Raw genomic sequence first — 13,014 nt, 5'->3', positions numbered from 1 at the left:
ATGTGTGAAAGTGTGCAGATGTTTATGGAACTCATCCAGTGTCGCCACTTTAGATAATGCTACACTTACTGTTAGGGAGGGTTGAAACTAGTTTGGCAGCAGGGTGGGAATCAGAATGTGAGGGCAGAGATTAGGGTAGAAGGACAAAAGCATGATCCTATATGCTCTGAGTTGGTGAGGAAGGAGAGGCAGAAGACAAAACAAAGGTAATCAGTTAGAAGGTTTGAAATGTATCACTTTCAATGCTAGGAGTATTAGGAATAAAGGGGTGAACTTAGAGCATGGATCAGTGCATGGACCTACAATATTTTGGCTGTTAAAAGGGCAAGATTGGCTCATGCAGGTTCCTGGGTTTAGGTGTTTTAAAAAGAATAGGATGGGAGGTAGGAAGGGGTGGGGGGGGGGGGGGTGTCAGAATAGTGTTACTGGTCAGGGATAGTATCATGGCTATAGAAAGGGAGGATGCTGCGGGCTGAATGTCCACTGAGTCAGTGTGCGTGGAAGTCAGAATAGGAAGGGAGCTATCACTGTGCTGGGAGTAGTCCATAGGCCCCCAAATAGCCCTCAGGATATCAAGGAGCAGATAAGCAAGCAGAGTTTGGAATGATGTGGGAAATACAGGGTTATAGTTATGGGTGATTTCAACTTCTCTAATATTGACTGGCACCTACAGACTGCAAGAGTACAAGAAGGATTCCTGACACTGTATGTGGACCGGTTGATTAGAGGAGAGGCCATATTGGATCTTGTTCTAGGGAAATAAACATGTTCAGGTGGCAGACCTCTCGGTGGGGAAACATTTTGGTGAGAGTGACCACAACTCCCTCAGCTTCAACATAGTTATGGAGAAGGATATAAACAGTCAAACTGAGAAAGTCCTTAACTGGGTCAGGGCTAATTATGAAAGGATGAGACAAAAACGAGCAAGAATAAATTAGAAACATGTTTACGGATGAGAGCACAGAGGTAACAAGGAGGAAGTTTAGGGGCCACTTGAGCAGGGTTCAAGATAGGTTTGTCCCTCTGGGACAAGGAAAAGATGGCAGGAAAAGGGAATGAACCATGGCTGATAAAACAGATCAGGCAACAAGTCAAGAGGAAGAAAAAAGCAGACATTAGATACAGGAAGCAGGAAAGGCTCATGAAAAGTATATGGTAGCCAGGAAGGAGCTTAAGAAAAGACTTAAGGGAGCTCAAAGGGAGCATGAGAAAGCCTTGTCATGTAGAATTAGGGAGAACCCCAACGCATTCTACGTGTATGTGAAGAACAGAAGGATGACAAGAATGAATGTAGGTAACATGTGCCTGGAGGCAGAGGAGGTTGGGGAGTTCCTAAATGAATACTTTGCATCAGTATTCATAAGAGAAAAGGACCTCGATCACAGTAAGGTTGAAATTGAACAGGCTTGTGTGCTATACAATGTGGAGATTAAGGAAGTAGAAGAGTTGGAACTCATTAAAAAATTCAAGATTGATAGTTCCTGGGGCTGGATGTGATATACCTCAGGCTGCTATGGGAAGTGAGAAAAGAGGTATCTGGGGAAGTAGCTATGATCTTTGCATCCTCTTTGGCCACAGGGGAGGTCAGGAGGATTGGAGAATGGCAAATGTAGTCCCCTCATTTAAAAAAGCTAATAAGGAGACTCCTGGGAATTATAGACTGGTGAGTCATATGTCAGTGGTGTGTAAATGTATGGAGAGGAGTCAAGGATAGGATCTATGAGCATTTGGAGATAGTCAGCACAGCTTTGTGAAGGGAAGGTCATGCCTCACGAGTCTAATTGAGTTTTTTTGAGGAGATAACAAAATAAATTCACGAGGGCAGGGTAATAGATGTGGTCTACATGGATTGTAGCAAGGTATTTGACAAGGTTCCCTATGAGAGACTCATCCAAAAAGTCATGAAACAGGTGATAAATGGAAAATTAGCTGCATGGATAAAAAAAATGGCTTGGTGGAATGAAAGTATTCTGCCTGGAGGTTGGTGACTAGTGGAGTGTTCTGGGACCCCTGCTCTTTGTAATTTTTATAAATGGCCTGGATGAACAGGTGGATAGATGGGTCAGTAAGTTTGTGGATGACACGAAGGTTGGAGGAGTTGTGGAAGGAGCTGAAGGTTGTTGAAGGTTATAGGAGGATATAGACAAGATAAAGTTGGGCAGAAAAGTGGTAGATGGATTTCAATCCAGATAAGTGTGAGGTGATGCATTTTGATGCATCCAGAAGGCTGAGAACAGGGTTAATGGTCGGTTGCTTAAGAGAGTGGATGAACAAAGGGACCTTGGGGTTCAAATTCACATATCCCTCAAGGTTGCTGCACAGGTTGATAGGATAGTTAAGAAGACCTATGAAATGCTGGGATTCATTAATGGGGGATTGAATTCAGCAGTAGAGAGGTAATGTTACAACTCTACAAATCTTTGGTAAGATTTAGAGTATTGTGTTCAATTCTGGTCACCTCATTATAGGAAGGATGTGGAAGCTATGGAAAGGTGTAGAGAAGATTTATCAGGATGATGCCTGGATTGGGAAACATGTCTTCTGAGGCAAGGTTAGAAGAGGTGGGGCTCTTCTCCTTGGACTGTAGGATGAGAGGAGACTTGATTGAGGTCTACAAGATTATGAGAGGTATAAATAGGGCAGAGAACCAGCACCTGTTTCCGAGGGCAGGATCAGCAAACACCAGAGGACATATGCACAAAGTGAAGGGAGGAAAGTTTAGAGGAGACATCAGGAGTAAGGTGTTTTTTTACACTGAGAGTTGTGGGTGCCTGGAATGCATTGCCGGGGATAGTGGTGGAGGCTGACACATTAGGGGGATTTAAGAGTCTCTTAGAGAGACATATGGATGTTTAGTATTATTTAAAGGAAGGGATATATGAGTTGGAACAACATTGAGAGCCGAAGGGCCTGTACTGTGTTTTATTGTTCTATGTTCTAAATAATGCGACACAAAAGTTTTACACATATGAAATAAATTAGATACAAGATCAGGATTTATCAACATGATATCATTCACAATTGCATGCATTGACATGCAGATTGACCTTTCGGTTCTCTATTGCATTATAACATTTACTGAGGACCCACTTCTGCCAGTGATGTATAATTGTGATGAACATGCTTTATCTAGAGTAATTCTTTTTCTGCTTTCATGATTATTTTTGAAATGACTAACTTTATGAAGGTACCAGAGAAGGGTTATATTTCATCTATGTATCAAATATTACAGGATGGTATGGATAAAAAAGGGTTGGGATAAATCTAAAAGTAAATGGGAAGCGGATACTGGTTTTATTTTTTCCAAAGATGATTGGTTAGATATTTGTTATGATAGTGTAACTAGATTGATAAATGCCTGTTATGCAATGATTAACTATAATTTTTTACATCAATTATACTTAACATCTGAAAAATTAAAAAAGTATGGTTTTCATGAATCAGACTTGTGCTTTAGATGTGGTGAACTTTTTTTCATGCCGTTTGGTCATGTATACATATACAATCATTTTGGAAGAAAATTAAATCGTTTTTAGAATATCTGTATAAGATTAAAATAGTTTTAGATCCAACAGTATTTTTATTGGGCAGTTTGCAACCTTTGAAAAGCTTGGGATTAGATAAGTTTCAGCTTGCTTTTGTATATTTAGCTTTATCCATAGCGAAAAAATGTATTGCTAGTACGTGGAAAGATACAAATATGATTGATATTAATAGATTTCATAATGAGATGAAATATTGTTTAATAATGGAAAAATATGTATGTTTTGCAAGATAATTATAATTTTTTTATTAATAAGTGGTCGTTATATTCAGAATATTTACATTTCAATTTACATAGATTAGATCTTAATATGTATATTTAATTTTTCTTTAATTTTTTTTCTCTCTTTATGGCTCTCCTTAGGAGAGTTGGCTGAAAGGGGGAGGTTCTTTTCGTTTCTCTTTTTTTATATATATAAAAAATTACGTTCATGTTTATGGTTAATTGTTGTATATGTCATATTATTTGTTTTTTGAATGAATGGATAAAGTTTAAAAAAAATGATTATTTTGATTCTTTACAATAATACTTCATGTTTTCTTTCATGTCTGAAAATTCCACATTCAAAAGAATTCTTACGGTAAAATTTATAGAAAATTTGACTTACTTTCTCATATGATAAATTTTGTACAGCTGAGGTACATTCCGTATTTATGTTATAGCAGTTTTAATTTGTTGCTGAAAGCTTAATTAAATACTCTTTCTTAATGTTAGAATTTCTGCTCGCATAGAAGAAGATATATATTCTTAATATCACATACAAAAGTGCATGTTTAAAATTTCTTCACGAAGGTGAGAAACCAACAGTATACGTACTGGTATTGACTTTAAGTATAAATGATGTAATGTTAAATATGCAATGTTCATTCAGTGTCATGTGATTTCCTATCATGAAACAAACAAGCATTAGAAATTGCTGATCCAGACCATAAATAGCAACAGCTCAAAAATAGCTGAGTGGAAGTCAGGTGTTACATGAAGGAAGAACAGCAGAATACACATCAGCTATCATTTGTATATCATTCCAGTGAATAAACAAAAATTACATTGAATCATTGATACAGTGCAGAAGCTGGACCGTTGGCCCATTGAGTACATGCCGATCATTAATCATCGATTAATCCTAACCTAGGCCATTGTATTCTCTTCACATTCCCATCAACAACTCCCTGAACACCCAGAATGATTCGATATAATTTTTATTTATTCACTGGAATCTTAACTATCTCTGAAATATAAATAATAGCTGATGTGTATTCTGCTGTTCTTTCTTCAAGTAACACGTGACTTTAACTCAGGGCTATTTTTGAGTTGTTGCTATTTATGGTCTGGATCGGCAATTTCAAATGCTTACTTGTTTCTAGATAGGAAATAATTATCCTACCCTTTTCTAAGAAACTGGTGCTCAAGGGGCCAACTCTAACCATATTTTTACGTCAATATCAAGGTTCAAGGTTCCTTTATTGCTACGTACAAAATGTGATTACTTTTATTTGTCCACAAAGGCACAAAGAGATGCCAGTACCAAGAAAAGAGAAGCAAGAGTCCCCTTAGAGACATGTGTCCATGGATGCCTCCACTTCTTCCAATGCCACTGCTTCCTGCACTCCTGTTACTTCCTGAGCTACACAGCCTCTTGTCTGTTCCAGCAGTGAATCCAAGGTCCAGGTATCCAAGTCACCTTCTACAACCCAAAGCCCTTCAGGGCACTGATTCAAATATCTAGCTCTCATGAGCCACCTTCTACAACCCAAAGCCCTTCAGGACACTGATCCAAACATCTAGCACTCATGAGCCAGCAGCCTGGTGAATCCTTAAGCCACTGACCCCCTTGCTACTTTGCTGCTGAGATTTCTGACTCTGTCTACTCCCAATCTTCCCTTCTTGCCGGTGTAATGTTCTCTTTCTCTGGTGCCCTGTGCTGGTCTGCTGCTCCCAACACTCATGGTCTGAGCTGCTACCTTGGACATGGACCTTCATGGGTCCTTCAATATTAAAAGAAACACCACTTGTCCCATTCCACAGGCAGTTTTAACCTGTACAGGGCTGTAACTGGGCAATGGACTCTCGCTGAGAAGCTGTGGAAGATTGTCTCCTCTCCCCACTCATCCCAGGTCTGAATCAGCTGCCATTACCACAGCTGTAGCAGTTTTGTCATTTCACATTTTATCAATGTGTCAATGAGAGTTTGTTGTCATATATATGAGTAAATTTAATAGGATATTTGATGATGTCCTGAATTCTTTCAAATGAAGGTGTTGGTGCACCCTTTTCAGCCAATGAAGAAAGGTGTGTGGTCCTCCTTTTCCTAAAGTCCACAATAAGGTCTTTCATCTTGCTGTCTCAGAAAACAAGATACCTTGAAGAAGGGCTCAGGCCTGAAACATTGGTTACATCTTTACCTCCTCTGGATGCTGCGAGATCTGCTGCATTCCTCCTGCATTTTTGTGTTTTTACTGCTATCACAATGTCTGCAGATCTTGTTTCACTTGCTCTGAGAGCAAGATTGTTCTGGCACCACATCAGATTCTTGATCTCCACCCGATATCTGGCCAACGCTAGTGGTGTCGTCAGTGAATTTATAGATTGCATTGGAACAGAACCTGGCAAGAATATTGTGAGGTGAGATGGAATAGAGCAGGAGACTAAGCATGCAGATTATTGTGATCGATGAGCAACCTCAAATACGTCACAGATATGCGTGGGGTGCTTTGCCTCCAAAAACAAGGGAATGGTCAGTCTCACCTTCATGTTCTTCAAATGATTGTATTTCACTGTCACTTACCTTTGTTGCTTCTCAGTTTGTAATTCACATACTACATGAGGGTGATCACCAAGCTCAAAGTTCAGGAGAGAAGACAAACCAATTTTCCCTCAGTCCCCAGGAGCAGGCAGTGCAGTTTGGGGATTTGCTGACATTACAGGCTTTGTTAAGCTGCAAACATGGACTATATTTGTGTGTATTATTCCTTACAAGAACTGCCCTGCCAGCCTCCTGTCAGGATAGCCTGGAGAGCCTGGTGGCTGCCTACACAAAGAATAGGTCTGTGTGCATAATTTCTTGAACCAGCCTGTTCATAATTTCCATGGCTGACTTTTGCACCCAAGGTAGATTCAGTCCACGCTAACTTCATGAGTGATGCCTGTATTATGAGAAGCCCTCAACAACTCTGAGTGCTTTGGTTGCAGCACCAAGCGTTATAGCTATGAGAAGTTGTATTAGATCAAAACAAGTCCACACACTAAAATTCGGACAACACAGTTCTACATGGGAAAACTCAACTCTACTGGAAAACTTAGAACTGAGAATCTCAATGTTAATGGAACTTTTAAAAGTTATGTTACAGTGAAAAATCCATATTGCTTTAAAGCTAATAGAATTCATATGACAGTCTGATTGAACAAAGTAATATTAGAATAATCTGCATAAGATTACATGCAAATTTAAAGAGCATTCAGGAAATAAACATTTGTTTGCCTATAATTGCAAAAAGATTACTCCAATTATGTTGAGCCTAGATACATTGGATTTAGGACTCTCCCTACGTCAGGGAGGATGTAGCCGTGATAGAGAAGTGTGGTGATTGATTCAAGAGATGGCAGGCATGCAGCACGAAAGATTTAGAGTGGGTCTATTCTCCCTTTAAGTTTACACAGTGAGAGAACAAGAAACCAGCTTAATGGGATAGATGTGAAATTGGCATTTTCACTGACTGGGTTTCCTGGAAACAGGGGTGATGTTCCTAAAATTTTTTTAAAAAATCAGCCATTTGGGACAAAATTGAGAGCTTCTCCAGCATTGTTTTTACTTATATTCATATCTTGCCAGATAAATATGTTGACCATAATTGTCCACGTAGACTCCTTCCACATTTTAAACAATTGAACCATTCTTCAACTTATCCATTAAGCGCTTTTAAAAGCAGTAAAAAGAGATACAATCCCACCAAATGACAACATCAGACAGTAGAGCATCAAGTGACACAAAAACATGCTTCAGCCAACCGACATGAGAACGAAGGTCCAAACCTCAGGCGCCCATCGGTGCAGCGTCCGTGCATTCTGGGAGTTGTAGTCCGCCCTGCAAGGAATGACGACATGGTCTCAGGGCTCGAAACTCTTTCTCCCGAACATCTTTGCAGCCCATCCCGGATCACGTGCCACGGCGACCGTCTGAGCCAGACTGTTGGCTCGCGAGGCGGCCTCTGATTGGAAGCTGTAACCAAGGAAATAAACCCCGCCTCCATGCTGGGTTGTTGTTGGACTGAACGTCGCCGCCATGTTCACGCACGGCCGTGAGGGGGGAACGTAAGCTTCAGAAATAATAATAAATGGCGTTCATCAGAAGGAGAAGACGAGGCCGCGGGGTGATGTAGTTGAGGGTGGACCGTGTCGTGACGAGAATCGCCGGCAGTCTGAAGCAGAAAGCAACGAGGAGACCCTGAATGCGTGGTGAGCTGGCGCGCCGTTCGCCATGAGCCGACCTTCGTCAGCCGGCGGCGGGAAAACGGGCAAGCACACGGCGGCGGCCGTGGCGGCGGCGGCGGGGGCTGGCGGCGGCGGCGGAGGCGGCGGCGGGGGCAACTCGGCAATAACAGCAGCGGCAGCGACTGCTGCTGGGGGTTCCTCTCCCCCTCAGCCCGAGCTTACATCCCTCTTCGAGTGTCCTGTCTGCTTCGATTATGTCCTGCCGCCTATCCTGCAATGCCAGGCCGGCCACTTGGTGTGTAACCAGTGCCGGCAAAAACTTTCTTGCTGTCCGACCTGCAGGGGCCCACTTAGTCCCAGCATCAGAAACCTGGCCATGGAGAAGGTGGCTTCGACCATCCCTTTCCCATGCAAGGTAAGTCCGTGCAGGTGCGCTGAATAGACCAGAAAGTTTTGGCGGTGGTGATGTTAAACTTGGGCAGTGCAAAAGTGCTGCGTCAGGACCTTTTTGGGGTGCTGATATTACACTTGGGCAGTGCAAACATGCTTGCAGCACAGGATTTTTTTTAAGAGGTGGTGATGTTAAACTTGGGCAGTGCAAACTTGCTGCATCAGGACCTTTTAGAGGTGATGATGTTTAACTTGGGCAGTGCAAAAGTGCTGCATCAGGACCTTTTTGGGGTGCTGATATTAAACTTGGGCAGTGCAAACTTGCTGCATCAGGAGCTTTTTGGGGTGCTGATATTACACTTGGGCAGTGCAAACATGCTTGCAGCACAGGATTTTTTTTTAAGAGGTGGTGATGTTAAACTTGGGCAGTGCAAACTTGCTGCATCAGGAGCTTTTTGGGGTGCTGATATTACACTTGGGCAGTGCAAACATGCTTGCAGCACAGGATTTTTTTTAAGAGGTGGTGATGTTAAACTTGGGCAGTGCAAACTTGCTGCATCAGGACCTTTTAGAGGTGATGATGTTTAACTTGGGCAGTGCAAAAGTGCTGCATCAGGACCTTTTTGGGGTGCTGATATTAAACTTGGGCAGTGCAAACATGCTTGCAGCACAGGATTTTTTTTAAGAGGTGGTGATGTTAAACTTGGGCAGTGCAAACTTGCTGCATCAGGACCTTTTAGAGGTGATGATGTTTAACTTGGGCAGTGCAAAAGTGCTGCATCAGGACCTTTTTGGGGTGCTGATATTAAACTTGGGCAGTGCAAACTTGCTGCATCAGGAGCTTTTTGGGGTGCTGATATTACACTTGGGCAGTGCAAACATGCTTGCAGCACAGGATTTTTTTTTAAGAGGTGGTGATGTTAAACTTGGGCAGTGCAAACTTGCTGCATCAGGAGCTTTTTTGGGGTGCTGATATTACACTTGGGCAGTGCAAACATGCTGCATCAGGACCTTCAAGAGGTGGTGATGTTAAACTTGGGCAGTGCAAACTTGCTGCATCAGGAGCTTTTTGGGGTGCTGATATTACACTTGGGCAGTGCAAACATGCTTGCACCACAGGATTTTTTTTGTTAAGAGGTGGTGATGTTAAACTTTGGCAGTGATGCTCTCCTGTCTGACGTTGTCATTTGCATCTCTTTTTATTGTTTTTTAAAAGCGTATAATGGATAAGTAGAAGAATGGTTCAATGGGCAGTTAGTCATTGTTTAAAATGTGGAAGGAGTCTACGTGGAAAATTATGGTCAATGTATTTATCTGGCAAGATATGAATACAAGTAAAAATAATGCTGGCGAAGCTCTCAATTTTGTCCCAAATGGCTGATTTTAAAAAAATTTTAGGAACATCATCCCTGTTTCCAGGAAACCCAGTCAGTGAAAAGTGTCTTTCCCGATCCTTGATTTTAGTTGGGAAATTGTGTTAAATATATCCAACCTGCCAATGTTTATTATAGTTGTGTGACTTGCAGACTATTAATTCTGTGGTATAACCACATTTTGTGAAATATGCCTGTCAAGAATTGTCTCCAAAAGAGTTGAAATAATGGGTAAAGATTTTGACCTTCACAAATAGTTTCAAACAGCATTGAAGGCTTCTTTCAAGATGAACATTGGAACACCATGAGATGAGTGCTGCAATAAGGGAATCGCCAAGCTAGAGCAGACCTTTGAGAAGAAGATGGGCAGATTCGACTGCAGAGGGAACAGAGCTTCCATTGTGGCCTTGTCGGCTGAGGGGACCAAGCCTCTGCTGTGGAGATGTGGCCTCCGGTCTTCAGCATTGTGTGTTGCCAGTCAGTGGTCAAGGAGATGGTGTGGCATAGTCAGAGGAGGTGTTCTGTGGTGTCCGGGGTGGTGGAGTCATGTGCCTGGTTCAGGGATCCTGGAGGATGCATCATCCTGGATCATGGGGCCCTGTGGCAGGTGGTGCCAAAGCTTTGGATTGTGAACTGTGCAACGATTTCCTCTCAAGCTGGTAGTCCAGTAGATTCCCAAGCCTAAGATGGCAGCGTAGCAGTAGCCTCTGAGGACCAGGTCTATTGTGCCCATTGTCTAGTTTTTGATAATTAATGTATTGTAACATCTAGATATTTTAGTAGTTTTATGTAAATTGTCGTTTTAGTGAAAGAGAATAGTTTTGTGATGTTTTGGTGTCCTGCGGGGATGAAGTGGTGGCCAAAATCCAAGATGGCACTGCCACAGTTGCTCACAGAGGCCACTTTGGACCTGATGTTACTGTACTCAAGCTGTTTCTGTAGTTTGTTTTTTATGTAACACTGTGGTCTTGGAGAACATCGTTATCTCTTTACTGTGCTGCTTTTCAAAATGGTTTTAAGGCAACAAATAAAGGTACTTGAACTTGAAACTCTGGGAATGTATAGCTCATCATCAAGTGTATGTCTATTTTCTGAATAGGGATCTTGACTTCTATGTATGCTATGTATCTGATTTTCTGATGGGTACATATATTTTTGGATAGTTTTCATACTGTAGTAATCATATTTTGTGTGTTTACTCATTTTGTTATATTCTTGGACGTGGTTGCAATGCATCTGAGCACCATCCCTTTATTTAATCCTTGCCTCATCCCCCCTCCACTTTGTTGCTTGCAATCTTTGGCCCCACAACCTCTTATTTTGACCATGTCATGAACCATAAAGTTCACTGACCATCTCGTTCTGGGGGGAGGGCGGCGGAGTTTACAAAAGAAAATTTTTAATAAATATTTGGGAAGAATGGGCTTAAAGGGTTGTTGTAGTGATATTTTTCAATAAAATTAATATTTTGTGGTCTTGCAAAGAATAGCTTTTTGAAAGGATGGGAGGCAGGAATGTTAGCACTACTTGATATATAAACTGAATGCTGAAGAATCAGTTGAAGAGCAGAGCAGAACATATTGTTCATTCATCCATAGAACCACAGAATATTACAGAACACAAACTAGCCCTTTTAGCCCTTCTAGTCTGCCAAAGCATTCTTTTCCCTAGTCCCACTGACCTGCACCCAGTCCATAGCCATCCATATCTCTCCCTTCCATGAAGCTGACCAAATTTTTCTTGAATGTTAGAATTGAGCCCATATTCTCTTAAGCTGACAGCTCATTGCATACTCCCACTCTCTGTGAAGAAATTCCCTCATGCTCCCACTAAACTTTCCCCTTTCACTCTTAACCCATGTCTTCTGGTTTGTATCCCACCTACCCTCAGTTAAAAAGACCTATCTACATTTATTATGTCTATCCCCCCCCTCATAATTTTAAACACCTCTATCAAATCTCCCCTCATTCTACGCTCCTGGAAATAAAGTCCTAACTTGTTTCACCTTTGCCTGTAACTGTTCCTGAAGTCTGAGCAACAGCCGAGTAAATCTTCTCTGCACTCTTTTAATCTTTCTTGTAGTTAGGTGACCAAAACTGCACATAATACTCCAATTGTGGCCTCACCAATGTCTTATTCGACTTTACTCTAACATCCCAACTTCTATACTAATTTCTTTGCAATCTTTCACAATCTTGTAACAAACTTACAAGCTATTTGGTAATGTCACAGAATTATTTTTAATATCAGCCACACATTAGGGCAGACTAGATTTTTGTCATCTTTCAAATGAGTAATAAAGTATCACTAACCATGGAGCATTCTCTCTACTGTTTTAGGAAATCAACATGGATTGTGCTCAAATATTTGGATACACTTCTGAGCCTACAACCTCGTAAGAGGTTTTCATCTAAAGTTGAAAAGTTAAATTAATTGTAATGTTTTCAGCTTCTTCATTGTTTTGTCTAACATAATTTTATGCCACCTCCTTCCATTACTTTCATTTATTTGGATGTTTTTTGTTTCATTGGTTACTTATTCTGGACTCTTATTTTCTCCCACTTTAGAATGCCATCTTAATGTGCTCTGTGATCAAATCTTTCTCTAGTTATCCTATCTGGTTTCAGCTCGGTCCCTTCAACTGCTATGTACAAATTGGATTACTTTTAGACTTTCCAAGATTTTTTTTCTGGTTTAAAGACAGCCTCTGGACTTTCCTGATTTCCATTCTAATTATTTCTGTACTCCACTTTTGAGCTCGAGCCAAGTCTTTCAGCTACGTTATACTTAATAAACAAATGTAAGAAAATAGCAGGATTAGGCCACCATGCCTTGACATTCTGTACAATTATGCTTGATCTGTGCAACCCTCTTCTGTGCTCATACCTTATAACCATCAATGACTCAATCTTTCTCCTTGTTTTGCTCACTGCTATTTCTGTACTCTTTTCTCCCATCTTACTGATGAACTAACTTTCCACTCAACTAGTTACCTTCATTTTTGAAGTTTCTGCTAAACAGTCAGGCTTCTATAAGCTCCTAATTCTGATATTTCCTCTAATCAGTCTGCTTCATTGGAGCTAATACTTGGAATTTCCTGACTTCCTGATGTTGGCTTCTTTAAGTGAGTTGCAGGTGTACCTTTGTGGTTTGAAGTGAAGTTATTCTTTTTGTTGTCCCAGAACGCACACTAATCTCTCAGTAGTTAAATGAGTGGAACAATGGGGAGCTCCTTCGATAAGGTTCTGGCTGGCTGCATCACAGTGTGGCACAGTTGGT

At 41.2% G+C, this 13,014-nt stretch overlaps 1 protein-coding gene and 1 long non-coding RNA gene across 3 annotated transcripts in view; one reads left to right on the top strand and one right to left on the bottom strand.

Moving 5' to 3' along the window:
• Window positions 1-8,086, bottom strand: part of LOC138740521 (uncharacterized) — an 84,798-nt gene extending 76,712 nt beyond the window's left edge. Inside the window, exon 1 of the long non-coding RNA XR_011342975.1 lies at window positions 7,574-8,086. This is a non-coding gene — a long non-coding RNA (uncharacterized lncRNA). The remainder of the gene's footprint in view (window positions 1-7,573) is intronic.
• The window catches only part of siah2l (seven in absentia homolog 2 (Drosophila)-like), a 58,016-nt gene continuing 52,807 nt past the window's right edge, over window positions 7,806-13,014 (top strand). For both annotated transcript variants that reach the window (XM_069893298.1, XM_069893297.1), the window contains exon 1: window positions 7,806-8,387. In XM_069893298.1, the coding sequence (XP_069749399.1) occupies window positions 8,019-8,387 (369 nt within the window). In that variant the 5' untranslated portion in view covers window positions 7,806-8,018. The remainder of the gene's footprint in view (window positions 8,388-13,014) is intronic.

The sequence above is a fragment of the Narcine bancroftii genome, chromosome 8 (assembly GCF_036971445.1).
Source record: "Narcine bancroftii isolate sNarBan1 chromosome 8, sNarBan1.hap1, whole genome shotgun sequence".
In the NCBI taxonomy this organism is placed as follows: Eukaryota; Metazoa; Chordata; class Chondrichthyes; order Torpediniformes; family Narcinidae; genus Narcine; species Narcine bancroftii.
The sequence above is the reverse complement of the archived record's forward strand: the minus strand, read 5'-3'. Positions and strand labels throughout refer to the sequence as shown.